Source organism: Sus scrofa, chromosome 4, assembly GCF_054392235.1.
Source record: "Sus scrofa isolate SSC_HxYL_T2T_F1_AM1 chromosome 4, Sscrofa_HxYL_maternal_Yorkshire_Landrace_v2.0, whole genome shotgun sequence".
Lineage (NCBI taxonomy): Eukaryota > Metazoa > Chordata > Mammalia > Artiodactyla > Suidae > Sus > Sus scrofa.
Window position 1 is genome coordinate 68614193 of NC_139386.1, and position 15070 is coordinate 68629262.

Below are 15070 nucleotides of genomic sequence, written 5' to 3' on the forward strand. Positions count from 1 at the left end.
GGTGAATGTAAGGAAGGCCTGAATTCCAGGTCTAAGTGGCAGAAGGTTGTGATTGAATTGATGTGGGGATAAGGAGACTCCTTGAGAAGAATGGCAAGGTTTGGGGCTTGTAGGGTGCCATTCTCCTGAAGAAGGAAAACAATAGCTTTCCAGGGAAATTGGGCGAATTCATCTTTGCAGCCCATTGAGTTTCAGGAGCTCTGTGGGATACCACATAAAAAGAACCAAGATATCATTGATATGTGGGCCTACAAATGAGATCTAAGGTTTAGTAGAGGGGAATAGGGTGGGGGCTGAAGGCATGAGTGTGTCAGGGTCCATAAGGCAGTGTGAATAGAGTGAGGAATGGATGAAAACAGTCCTAGGGACCAACATCACTTAAGGAATACATGATGGATAATCAGATTCTGGGAAGATGCCCAGAAAAAAAAAATGATGATATTATGAACATAAGGGAAGGAGAAATGTTAAGAAAAAAGACAACCGTGACAGATACCACAGAGGAGTCAAGTTCAGAAAAGAACGGAAACATTTGGCAACAAGGTTTGCTTAAGATGAAATGTTTCTTTGAAGTGGAGGCAAAGTTTTAAATAATTTTTCAAAAGTGATATGGCAAAAAAAAAAAAATGGTGTTTGAAAAGCCACCATTTCATAACTGCAGCTCTGGAATTTGTTACTGCCAAGCACAAGAAAAGTAAGATTAAGCCAAAGACATGGTGATTTTTATGTCTCAGTGTGTCTTGAAAAAATGTGTTTTTTTTCTTTCACCCTCTCAATTTGCCAAAGTGAGCCATCAAGCTACAACTCATTTGTTAACTGTTCAAAGTTGACTTTTGTGACATTTGACTTGTCTCAGCCTCGTTTGAAAAATGTCAAAAGTATTAAAAGATTTTTATAATAGGAAGATAAAATCTTGCCTCAATATGGGAACTCCCAGTGCTAGAAAGTGGAAGCAAATCTGTGAACATAGTTCTCTGTCTGCTTCTCAGGCTCATTTCCTTTCAGGCAAAACACTTAGCGTGTGATAACTTTGCATCCTCACGGCTCTGTGACCACAAGCAAATCTGAATACCCCTGCCAATCAGTTTTCCTATCTCTGAAATCGAAAGGAGGTGTTCTCTAGAGCTCTGCTTTTCAAACTATGGACTTCAACACATTAATGGGCGATGAAATGGAAAACAACAGAATGCACACAGTGTGGAAAGCTTTATTTTGCCAAGCTCACATTTCAGCTGTGTGTTGCAGGGGAGAGAAGAGAGATGTTACTAGATCCTGGTGTAACATGATTTTTTTAAACTGAGGATTATGATTAAGAAAATATTTGAAAAGCACTGCTTCTGACTAGATCCCCTTCCTATTCTAAAATTCTTTCACTCTAGCTAACTGTCAGACTGTCCTTGTGGTGTAGTAAATGTTTCCTAACAATTCCATGGACCGGCAGATATGAAAACTGTTAAGGACTGACAGCTAATAACAGAAAAAGAAAAACATTAAGAAGTAAATAAGGCCAACATCTGTGTTGTGTTTGACCACAAGACCGAACAAGCCTTTAAAATTTATTAGTATCCCAACTCATGAGTCATTACTATAATTTATGAAGAAAAGTTAGAGTAGGCTATATATTCGCAAACAATGGAGTGATTCTTTTGGTGGTGGTATAAATAATGCAGCCCCATATCAAGGAGAAATAATCCTTTTTCAAAAGTGACAATACCATGGCATATCAGTTTAATTCAAGAATTAAATCAATGAGGTGCGAGACTCCTCCACCTGGCCACATAAAAAGCTTCATGGACGTGGTTATGGGACAAGTCATTGTATTTTTACTGGCCTCAACCAGGGGTAGGACACACCTGAGTCAGGCGTTTTGTTTTATAAACAGCTGTTTTAACTTCCCCTGCTGGTTAATTCTGCTTGAGGCTGTATTGGGGCATTTGCTTTTTCCAGAACACTTACTGATACTTAGACTTTTTGTGGGTGAGCTATTTCCTATAAAATCAAGACTCAGTGAAGTTTGTCTTTACTTATTTGTAAACTGTTTTTTAATTCTTCTACAACCTACAAAATGTTGGTGGTATTAAGCAGGGAAGATTTAACAAGGTGAAAGCCATTGACTCATCACAGGGGTAACTGGAGGGAAGTGTTTTTTGGGGGGTTTTTTATGTGTTTTGTCTTTTTAAGGCCGCACCTGTGGCGTACGGAGGTTCCCAGGCTAGGGGTCTAATCAGAACTGTTGCTGCCGGCCTACACCAGAGCCACAGCAATGCGGGATCTGAGCTGTGTCTGCAACCTACACCACAGCTCGGGGCAACACCAGATCCTTAACCCACTGAGCAAGGCCAGGGATGGAACCGCAACCTCATGGTTCCTAGTCGGATTCATTTCCACTGCGCCACAATTTGTCTCTTCCTGCACAGCTCTTGGACACTCAGTTGGTCTCATTTTTATTTCCTCTTACAAACCCTGGGGTATTTGCTTTGCCAGTCTAACCCCAGAATTCTGGCAATACTGTGTTTTCAGCCCTCTTTCCACTGCCCGTCCATCAGCTGGCAGGCAAGGCCTGGTAAGAGGGGAATTGAGGCTAGCAAAGCCATCCTGCCCTATTTTTCCTAACCCTCTTCTGGTCCTTCTCCGGGACTTCTTCAAGGTAAACCATGGCAGGGCTGGTGTTGAAGATGTGGTAGTGCTCATGGGGTGGGCAGAGCTAGTGGAATGAATGGTACAGAGATGTTGACTCCGCCTCCCTGGCCACACCTGATTGGCTCATGGCCATCACCCAGTGAGTCTCCACCCGCATCCACCATCCCAAGCCCCTCCTTTCTCCCAGATATGTAAACACATATGATTGTATTAAATTAATAAGAGATGAATTTGGGGTTTTTTTTATTCTATAGGGGAACAACATGTTTGCCACCTAGCCATCTAATCTATTAGATGAGCAAACTGAGGCTGAAAGAAATAAAGACACTAAGGTGGGAGAGCAAGGGTAGAATCTGGCCTGGGGGTCTAAGGCTCTTCTACCACTTGTTTCTACTTGCAAAGCCCATGAAGATGGGACTTGAGGTCCATGCCCAAGGGCACCATGGACTATAGATACATGGAGGGTAGGAGGAAGACAGGCAAGTTTTGAGCTTTGAAATGAATATAGTATATTCAGAAGACAATAGAGAAAATGTACAAGCTTTAAGTTGGTCAGTATTAGAAAGCAAGACTCTTATTTTCTCTGGGTTTATATTCTCCCCTGTAAGACTCAAAAGAATGGTGATGGACAGAGTATACCCCAGCCAGCTGGGTGACCTCCTGAAGGCATCATTTCTCTAGTTGTAGCTTCTCTAATTAAATGATGATACAGGTAGATTCCAAAGGCTTCCTGTGATAATAAAGTAGTATGTCTGAAATTATTGTTCTTTGGAAAAAATTTAAATGCCATACAGGTGAAAGTTGGTATTGTTATTAGAATGTCACTAAAAAACTTAAAAAACCCATTACATCCTTGAATGTTTTTTTCTATAGAGGTTTCTTCCTTCTTCACTAAATATACAGGATATTCAGCATGAACAATGTTGTTTCCTGGGTTTGAAACATTACAAACAGGGTAACACCATTAAAATCTTGCCTATATTTCCATATTCCCTGTCTCAGTGCCAGCAGATGTCATCAGAATGTAGGTTGTGTGGGCCAGACGGTTCATCATTAGTGTCCAAGGCTTGAAGTATTGGGTAGAAGCCTCAGTTATACCTCAGAATGCTGATAGTCCCCTCTGTGAATGGTACTGGCTAATTTTTGGTTGGTTGTTTGGTTGGTTGGGTTTTTTTGGCCGCACCTGTGGCATGTGGACGTTCCCAGGCCAGGGATGGAACCCATGCCACCACTGTAACCAGAGCCGTAGTAGTGACAATGCCAGATGCTTAACCCACTGAGCCATGAGGGAACTCTGATCCTGGATATTTTTTGATGACTGGATAGTGTCACCTGAATGTTGAGATCAGCTTCTGAGCTGGCATGGTGCCAGCTGGTTAGAGCAGCCATCACTTCCATTTTGAGTATAATCAAAATTGGCATGCAGTCTGAATAAATTAAAAATAATGGTAGTTAGGAGTTCCTGTCGTGGCTCAGTGGAAACAAATCTTACTAGTATCCATGAGGATGCAAGTTCGATCCCTGGCCTCGTTCACTGGGTTAAGGATCCAGTGTTGCTGTGAGCTGTGGTATGTAGGTCACAGACATGGCCTGGATCCTGCATTGCTGTGGCTGTGGTGTAGGCCAGCGGCTAAAGCTCTGATTTGACCCCTAGCCTGCGAACCTCCATATGCCACGGGTGTGGCCCTAAAAAGACAAAAAAAAAGTTAATTTATTATAAATAATAAATAAATATTATCTAGAGTAAAACTGATACTTACTACCCTTTGGAAATTAATCTATATTGTATCTATTTTCTGGTATTTGTGGCAGTGCTTTTTGTTTGTTTTGTTTTGCTTTTGGCCACACCTCTGGCATATGGAATTTCCCAGGCCAGGGATCTAACCCATGCCTCAGCAGCAACCTAAGCTGCTGTGGTGACAATGCCTGATTCTTAACCCACTGAGCCACTAGGGAACTCCTGTGGCAGTGCTTCTAGATATTCTTCATGGATTGTGGTGTAATATAAAGTGTCTTCCTGAGTCACTGAATTTCTTGCTCCTGAAGTAGATGTATGACACTGAATCTCCTCTACTTTACATGTCTAAATAACCTTGAAGTTTATATTTTTGTAACATTTTAAACAAGTTTTTCTTCATTACACAAAGTACCAACAACAGTAGAGGCACTTTTTAGATGAAACAAGTCCCTAAAGTTTGCATTAAGGATAAGCCATGCACTCTAAGCAGCTGGAACCCAAGCCTTTAAGGCCTTTCCTGATGCTAACTCCCTCTCAATGAACCACTGTATTTCTTGTCACCTGAAGGATGTTCTTGACCTGTAAAATTCTTCTTTTAGGACCCACCTACTTCAGTTTCCCTCGGACTACGAATGGAAGAAATGATTTTCAACTTGGCAGACACACATCTATTTTTTAATGACCTAGAAGTAAGTTCTGATTATTTTATACACTCTTGATGTTGCATGTTTGGAAATAGGTGATTGGCCTTAAGATAAGAATGGGGTATTATTTTTTTGAGTATATAGTTGGAGTAATGAGATAAAGTGCTTATGGATCATATGGTAATGCATTTTGCCTTCATGGAATGTCTGTTTTGTTTTCCTTTGGCTGTTGTGTTTTGAAGTTTGATTCTGCATGACCATTGATAAGGATTAAAAGTTGATGTTAAAAATCTTAAATATTCAGCCGTGTTGATGATCAGAAGCTACAGATTTCTCAGTTTCATAATCACAGTTGAGATGGCTTCCCTTTAAAATCCAACAATTTGTGATCCTTGCCTAGGCTGTGTCAGACTCTTATTATATCAAGTCAGATGCTTTCTGTCTGGCTTAATTGGTTGTATAATATTTTAATCAGGGCTCCGTTCTTTGGCTTGCCAGGATTCCTTGTGTCAGACTGCTGATGATTTTATTTGTCTATTATGATTTGGGGAGAGATTTTGGTAAGACGGCTAGTTAAATGTATTACAGATGATGACAAACATGCTGATCTTGGTTGGAGGCATTTTTTAAGAATATTACTTTTCTTATTGCCATTATGAGAAAACATGACCGTAACTACATTTCACTCCCTTCTCGATAAGAGAGTTGTGTATTTAAGCTCTGCTGTTAAAGCAAGCTTGTGGTAGGGCTGCCAACAGGCATTAATCATTAAGTTGTTGTTTTGCTAGATTTTATAAATGTATGTTATTTCAGACAGGAGAAGAATCCGAAAGATTCGAATAGAACTTTTACTGATCAAAGTTAATTGGCAGCAATTGGCCTTTAAATATTTCCTGATGTTTCCCTTTTTTAAAATCAAGCAAAATGCACCTTATTTAATAGATGAGCCAAAATCATTTGAAAAATGCCAGTGTGTGACAGAACTTAAATGCGGTTTGTTCAACATCTGTCCTGTGTTTTGATTTCTTTTCATCTGCAATGAAACTACTCACAGACGAATTGGCAACTTCCAATGCAATAAAATTATTTAAATGTGCTTCATTTTTTTTTTTGCCCCATTCTTCCTCAGTGAAATATTTATTTTTACACTTAGGGTAAAAAGCAAATCTTTTTTTTTTTTTTTTTTTTTTTTTTTTTTTTTTTTTTTTTTTTTGCATTTTAAAGTGCTTTCTATCCTTAAGGAAATTTCATGTAGGGTATTACTATGTCTTAAGGTAGAGAGAGTCCCCAGTGAGTGACAAGTTCAGAATTGCCTTTAGAAAAGCTTAATAGGCAAACATTTTCAAAAGCTGTTTCTGATTTATGGTTGTGATTCACTTCATAAGAGAAAAGCACCAAAGAATTCCATCTTTTACTAGTACATTAAAACTCCTTTCCTGAGCACCCATTCGTTTCCAATGATACAGACAAAGCTGGTATTTTCTCTTGGGTACAACCTTGTTGCTCTCATCAATGTTAATAGGTGTTAATAGCACCCATGGAGAAGAAATTAGCAGTAATTTTCTATTGTTTTTAAGCTCTACCTTCTTAAAATTGCCAAAGCTTGTCTGTATAGTGCCAAAATGATGTGGTAAAAAGTAAGAAGTTAGACCAAGTAATAAGCAGGTATAATATAGACAGGGAACCTTCCTAACTCAGTTTCGTTGTAATACAGCCAGATTTCTATTTGTTTACTAACATTATTCACACTGAATTATATAGAGAATATCTAAATTGAAAGTAAATACTAAAAGGTCTAGTTTAGCTATGCAGGGGATATAGATTTTTCATAAGACCAAATTAAAAAAAAAAGAAGAAGAAGAACTAGGGATTGACACAAAGAACTAGGGATTGACACAGGTATTAAAATATCAGATTCTATTCATGGCATGAGGACTCTTCCCTAAAAGAGAATGAAGGAATAACTCAACCAAATATAAAAATCAATAGTGGAAAATTATTTTAGCTTGTAACCCTACCGGAGTTGACTTTAAGTTATCTTACTTGAGAATAATAAAAAACTATCAGCAAAAATATAAATGAAAGATTCACATAGCCTCTGTCTTCAGAAAATTATTTACTTGCTTTCAATTTGCACAATAATAAAAAATAAATTGCTTCTTTATACTTATATCAGTCTTTCATTTTGTGTTTTTGTAATTCAATGAGCCTGAGACTGGCCATTGCAAATATTAGTTTCTTTCAAAGTAAGGAGTGAAATTATTTCCTGGCAAAAATAAATGTATTAGCATAATACTCTTTAGAAAACTATCTCATCAGGCAAAAATGATGTGGCAATGCCTGATTTCACACTCTAATTAGTGGTGTGCTGTGGGTAAGGGACATGGGTATTTTAATAAATGATAATGACATGTTTTTAGCTTTTTAAGATCTATAATGCAAGTAATTTCAAGGAGATTAACAATTTTCGATTAGTTTGAAGTGTGATTTTGGAATTCTGATAAATGCCTTTAGCCTCATTTTCTTTTACAACCTTACCTCTTTGCCAGCCCCTTTGTATGATTTGGTTCGTTCACAGCTGTGGCTTCTAAGACCATCTGAATAAGGAACTACACTACATGCAGAGCTTCCAGTACTAATTCTTGTGTTATCAAAGTATCTGCTTAAAACAGTTGCTAGGACATTATTTAGGAAATTTTGGATATGATTTTAAAGTAACTTAGAAATGCTTAAAATGGTATTAGGGTATTTAGGAAATTTGGGATATGGTTTTTAAAGTAATTTAGAAATATCTTAATTGTAGTTCAAGACATAAAAACAACCATTTTTAGTTTCAAAAATTTATTTTTCATCTCAGTGACAATTATGAATAAAAGCAATCAGAATTAAAATGAATTCTGTTGACACTTCAGGAAAAAATAAATAAACAAGAGAAGGCTTGGTTTGGGGATCCATTAAAAATGTTGGATGGGATGGGACATGAGTGACAGGGAGATATAATTATCAAAGGAAATCACATCCCTCCCACCCACCAGAAGGGTTTAGACTGGAGCTTCATAGGACACTCCTGGCTTTCCTATTTCCAAGTCTAAGGCCCTGCATATCATTTTACCAAAAGGTCTCCATGTGCCATCCAGTGATGCTTATTATGGAAGCCATTTTTTGTGAATGTATGAAATTGGAGGGATTTTTCCAGCTTCTTCAGGAAAGTCTGTCTCTTTCTGGCTGAGTGGAGAAAGAGCTCTTTCTGTTGGATTTTAATTGAAAGGTAATCTGCAAACAGAGCAGCAAGGAAAGGCCTTCTGAATATTATGATGTTTCAGTTTAACTCGCCATTGATCAGTTCTCCTGCAGGATTTTTCCACAATTAAAGGGAAATATTTCGTCAAGATGGATGTAAGTCCAAATAAAAATAAGGCGCAAGCTTATGATGAATTTTTTCTTGTTGTCTGGTGTTAAGTGGTAGCATCTCACTGGTGTGATGATTGCCATTGTAACTGGTGTTATCACCATGGTGGCCTCCAAGAGCCTCTGCTCTCAGGCCACATGGCTCAGGGTTGGGAAAGTCACAGGAACCCACCTCTTGTCTTCTGGGTTGTACACACCATGTTCACCTAGTTCAGTGTGAAGTTGTGCTACTATCACTTTCTCCTTCACACCCTTAGTACATTGGTTACATGGGACAGACCGAAGGATGCTTTGGTGTCAGCCTTTACAATGTGAATTTCCCAGCCTTTCCTGGGCCTTTGATATGTGGACTCCTGTCCTAGGTCTGATTTTTAAACCGCTTAGCTCCTTGTAGCTTGTAGCTCCTTGTTTTCACATTTTCTATTAAGAAAAGGCCTGGGGCTAAAGGTTATGGTCTCAGTAGGTTTGATGAATCAAAGACCAAGGAAAGGCATCATGGACAGTCATGCCATAATTTAAAGGAAGGAAGTTGTAATGAGTTTTCTTACAAAGCAAAGAAATTAGTTTGCCCCCCTTGGTTTCATTCAGTCTTTAAATTTGCAATGCTCTGTTATGACTCTAAAACTTAGGTTCTCCTCTATTCACTATTTTACTGTATCTTGTTTATAAATTTATTTTTAGCTAAGGGGAAAAAAGCTTCCTTCAAAATAGCAGTCATGCCAATGCTAAGTAGCTTTGCTCTTAAGTGTTCTGTGGTGGCCTAATGCTTGTGTTTCCAAAAGTGTAAATGTTATAAACTAACATATTGATTTTTTGAGTTGAAAAATATAATTCACCCAGAAAGTGCTTTGCTGTCTTTAGATAAACAACTAGAAACCCTGATGCCTGAGTCCAGCTTCTGTGTAGATGTTGGAATCTCTTGTTCCATAGATTCCAGCTTGAGCTGTTTGCTGCTTTTGGTGTGTTTCACTGCCAAGAACAGCTCTAGGAGAGTGTGTGGACCTATCAGTAATTGCATTCCAAACCCAAATGTACCCACATATATGTGTATGCCACTTGTCAATTTCAGCTCTCTCCATAGGCTTTTGTATATGTATTTAATTTTATATGTAAATTTTGTATATATATTTAACTTTCTTCTGAAAAATTTAGCTAACATAAAGGGTCACATTATTTGAAATCCTAGTAACATTTTTGATAACACCTAGAATATTGCTTTATATATGTTGACCATGGATTGAGTATTTGTTACATTGAATTTTTATCTGTTGCCTTGGATAAAAGATTAATTTCTGTGCCTTTCCCATGAAAGACAAGAGACTTGACCTTGCCTTTCTATGTTTTTAGGTAGATTGCTTGGCCTCATCTATTTCCTTAGTTAATAAGAGCAACATCAAAACTCTAAGTTTAGGAGGCAAGATAGATTTTCAAACAAGTGATTATTAGACAAAATAAATGGGTGTTGAATTTAACTATGTTGTAATCGGTGGCCAGAAAGAAGCAATGCCTATATTTTATCCATTATTATTACTAATGAATAAGTGTAAGTGTTCTCCCATTATTTCTCCAAGATTCTGTCATCTTTATCTGAAGTAAAAAAAAAAAAAAAAAAAAAAGAAATGTAAAAATATCTCCCAAGACTCCCTTAATTCTGATGTTTACCAGAAAGTTAGGAGTCAAAGTATATTGCTATTTAACATGAGATATTCTATATTATGTTATGCAACTCATTGGGAAAAAAAAAAACTAAAGAAATCAGCAAAGGACATGAACAGACAGTTCACAAGAGAAAATCCAATTTTCAACACAAATTAAGCTAAGAAAAATATTGGATTTCACCTCCAGGAATCTGAAATGTCAGAGCGTGTTCAGCCTCTTGTCTATCACACTGGCAAAGATTTAAAATCAATAACATGGTATGCAGTGCAGTAAGATGAACAATTGCGTACATTGCTGTTAGGATATAAATTGGTACCAATTTTCAGAGAAGTAGCTTGATACTGTGTATTTAGAACCTTAATGCACTGATCGTTTCAACTTCTGAGCAAGGAATTACAGACAGAGAATTGGCACAGTAGTAACAAACGTGTATTGAACACTTGTCCTAACATTATTCATACAGTATTCCACTGAATACCCTGACACTTCTATGATAGGAGCACCATCACTGCCTCCGTTGTATGGAATAGAACCATTATCATCTCCATTTTATGGACTAGCCGAGAAGCTTAGAGTGGTGAAAACAAAACTTGCCCTGGGCCACACAGCTACTGAGTGGCAGGTTCTAACTCAGGTCCAACACCTTCTGGAAGTCCACTCAACCCCACACTAAAATATAGAAATATTTAAAATATCCTTAAACAGTGATTAATGATTCATCCTCATGGACAATTGTTTTAAGACTGCTTATTAAATGTAGGAAAAATATTCACGGTCCATTTCAAGGTTCAAAATTGACAGTAACAGGACAGTGTGGTCTTAATGGTAAACTCCATGGCATTTATCTGAAAAGGCTACATACTGTCTGAGTCCAGCTACAGGACATTCTAGAAAAGGCAGAACCGTGGATCAGGCTGCCAGGGGTTAGGGAGAGAGAGAGGCGAATTAGGTAGGCCAAAGAAGATTTTTAGGGTAGTGATTCTATTCTGTTTGATACTGCAGTGGTAGGTACATGTCGCCGTACATTTGTTCAAACACATAGAAAGTACCACGCCAAATGTGAACCTCATGTAATCTATGGACTTTGGCTGGTGATGATGTGTCAATTCAGGTTCACTGATTGTAACAAATGTACCACTCTGATGTGAGATGTTGAGAGTAGGGAAAGTTATGTACATGTGGGAGCAGAGGGTATATGGGAAAAATCCCTGTACTTTCTGCCAGATTTTCCTATAAACCTAATACTTCTTTAATTACTTTATTAATTTTTGAAATTATGCATATTAAAAAAACTGAGAGAACTATATATTGTAAAAGCTACCAGTACATAACTTCAAGTTTTAAAGATAAGCAGTCTGCAAAATAAAGTATACTATATGATTCTTATTTTAGCATCTATGACATATGGAAAAATAATTGGAGGTGAATACATTAAAATGCTGCCAGTCTGAATGATGGGGTTATAAAGGCTATTTTTCTGTGATGCTCCAAAACTGAGATGATCAGAGCATTTCATAATTTCTTTATACGTCTGTCCTTCATTCAATATTCAATATATGTTTTTTGAGGGGTTATTAGTTGCTAGGCACTGTTCGCAATGCTGAGGAGGCAGCGATGATTGAGTCAAAGTTACTCTCTTCATTGAGTTCATACTCTGGAGGGGAAGTAGGAAATAAACACTATGTAAATAAAATAATTTCAGGTAGAGATAGTACTGGGTAGATAATGAAAGAATAATTGATTAAGGGATGTTGTGGAGTGGGGCACCTTTAGCTGAGATGTTCAGAAAGAGGTGTCTCTGAGGAGAAGACATTGGTGAAAGAACCAAGAAGTTTCCAGTAGGAAGCAGCTGTAACGGCAGGAAGGCATTCTGGAAGGGGAGTGGCCTGTGCAAAGGCCCTGAGGTGGGAATGCATTTTGCTCCTTCAAGAAATAACAAGCTCATGAGTGTAGCGGGGGCAGAGTGAATAAGAGGAAAGTGAAGGGTCCAGATCAGGAAGGGCCTTGTAGACTGTGGTGAAGAAGATGGATTTTTTTTTTTCTTTCTAATTGCAGTGGGCAGCCATTGGTGAGTTGTAAGCATGAACATGATAGACTATTGTTTGTACTTTTAAAAGATCAGCTTTCATCCTATGAGGAAGGGAGCAAGAGTAGAATCAATGAGACATTTAGGAGACTTTGGGCTGAGACATGGTGAGAAGGTGCAAGATTTGCAGCATAATTTCGTGGAAGTGCTACTGGGAGGATCTGCTAATGGATCAGAGGTGGGAGGAGAAGGATAGCAGAATCAAGGGTGGCTACTAGGTTTTGACTGGAGCAACTAGACAGGTGGTCATGTTATCTGAGATGAGGAAGAGTGCCTTTGGGGTGGCAAGATTGGGGGAAGAGTTGTCCTCAACTATTCTGCATCAAACATATTAAGTTTGAAATACCTATTCAAGGAGTTCCCATTGTGGCTCAGCAGGTTAAGAACCTGACTAGTATCCATGAGGTTGCAGGTTCGCTCCCTGCCCTCACTCAGTGGATTGAGTTTTTGGCATTGCTGCAAGCTGTGGTGGAGGTTTCAGATGTGGCTCAAACCCAATGTTGCCATGGCTGTGGTGTAGGCCAGCAGCTGCAGTTCCAATTCTACCCTTACCCCAGGAAGTTCCATATGCCATAGGTGTAGCTGAAAAAAAAAAAATTCAACATCCAGGTCAAGAGATTATGTACATTCAAGTTTGAACTTCAGAGGAGAGAGCCACATGTGAAGAAACACTTTTAGGGGTCCTAAAGGCATGAGAAATAGCATCTCACAGGGAAAAGAGTAAATTGAGAAGAGAGCCTAAGATTAGATGCTCAGACAATTAGAAATAGGACCAAGAAAAAAACTTTCAAGAGAGAAAGGTAAGGACTGGCAATGAGGTAGGTGAAAACGTCTGAGGCATCACAGAAACCTAGAGAACGGGGTTTCAGGTACCGGGGCTGGGGTGCACTGCTGTGTCAAATGCTGCTTAAGGAGAGGACAAGGAGGACAGAGAAGTGGCTGTTGGATTCACCAGGAGTGTTGGCTGGTAATGACCCTGATAAGCACCACTTCAGTGAAGTGGAAGACAAATGGGAATGGGTTGAAGAGAGGACAAGGGTTGATGAAGTGAAAACAGGAAAGACTGAGAGTTTCCACAATGACAAAATGCAAAGAGGTGGGTGGTACATGGAGAGGATCATATACCAGAGGAAGGAGGAAGTGGTTATTTTTAAAACAGAAGTTAAGGCATGTTTGGTAAGGAGACTGATTCTATAGAAATGATCCCGGGTGTGGTGAAGAGAAGGAGCAGCCAAGAGAGTGAAGTGGGTAACAAGAAAGGATGGGATCCAGAGCACAAGTTACAGGGTAAGGCTTCAGTAAGGGAGTCTGAAACTCCAGGTACAGATGCAGGCACGGCAACTGGGGTTTCGCAGTGGACGTGAAGGCTCTTCTCACTGTAAAAAAAAACCACCTGTAATATTTTGTAATAATAATTTTCTGATTTTCTATCTCCCTTCATCCCCCACCAGGTGGTCCCTTGAAAACAGGGACCATGATTTGCCTGCTTGAAGCCTACACACCTAAAACCAGTTTGGTACATGGAAGGCTCTCCAATGTATCTTTTAATTTTTTCCAAATTTTTTAAAGTGAGAGTCTCCTGTGAGCACTGCTCTTTTTTTTATTATTATTTGTATGCATTAACTTTTCAAAAGTAATTGCTAGTCTCTCTCTCTCTCTTTTTTTTTTTTTTTTTTTTTTTTTGTCTTTTTGCCATTTATTGAGCCGCTCCTGTGGCATATGGAGGTTCCCAGGCTAGGGGTCAAATCCGAGCTGTAGCTGCTGGCCTACTCCAGAGCCACAGCAACACAGGATCCAAACGGCTTCTGCAACCTACACCACAACTCACAGCAACGCCGGATCCTTAACCCACTGAGCAAGGCCAGGGATTGAACCTGCAACCTCATGGTTCCTAGTTGGATTCATTAACCACTGAGCCATGATGGGAACTCAGCTACTCTCTTTTTTTAAGCGATATTTTCAAAATCTTGAGTGTCAGAATCCAGTGGACGTGCAAGGAGTATGATATCAAATGATACTCAGTGTAGTTCCAGTTTAAGATTTGAAAAAAAAAAGGTATATACATCCAAAAGAAGATTAAAGATTTTCACCTTAAAAATGCTGTATATGATATCGATTATATGTGGAATCTAATAAAAATGATAGAAAAGAATTTATTCATAAAGTACAAACAAACTCACAGATTTCAAAACCAATCTTATGGTTACCATAGGTGAAACTGTTATGGGGAGAGGGGAATTGGGAGGATGCAAATAATATATATACATTGCTGTATAAAATAGATGATTAATATGAACCTACTGTCTAGCACAGGGAAAGCTACTCAATAGTCTGTAATAACCTATATGGGGGAAAAAATGGGTATATGTGTATGTACCATTGATTCACTTTGCTGTACACCTGACACACACACAACATTTTAAGTCAACTATATGCCAATAAAGTTTTTTAAAAGTTGCAAAAATAAATAATTTCTACAAAAAAAAAGGATTTATCTCTGGATAGTGGGATAATACTACCAGAAACTAAACTCCAAGTTTTCTTTATATTTTATTTTTTGTTATTATTTCTTATAATTAGAAAATTGTTGAATAATCAACTATTCCAACTTGACTCAAAGCCCTATGTTTATGGATGAGCTATCTTACAATTCTAGAGGTATCAGAGGTTAAACTCATGAATTCATTCATTCTTGAGGGACACCTCCATGCCTCAGTTTTTTATTTGGAAAATTGGATGATGAGCGTACCCACCTCCTAGGGTCAGTGTGAAGATTCAGTATATGAATACCTGTTCAGGGCATAGAACCAGCTCCACCAAACAGGAGGTACTAAGGAAGTCTAATCTGCTATTCTTTTTTCAAAATGTATTTTATTGAAGTAGAGGGGATTTACA

General features: G+C 38.4%; 1 protein-coding gene across 28 annotated transcripts in view; it reads left to right on the forward strand.

Moving 5' to 3' along the window:
- Positions 1 to 15070, forward strand: part of EYA1 (EYA transcriptional coactivator and phosphatase 1) — a 357349-nt gene that overhangs the window by 302059 nt on the left and 40220 nt on the right. For all 28 annotated transcript variants that reach the window (XM_021089240.2, XM_021089251.2, XM_021089242.2 and 25 more), the window contains one exon: positions 4978 to 5067. In XM_021089240.2, coding sequence (XP_020944899.1) covers positions 4978 to 5067 — 90 coding nt within the window. The remainder of the gene's footprint in view (positions 1 to 4977; positions 5068 to 15070) is intronic.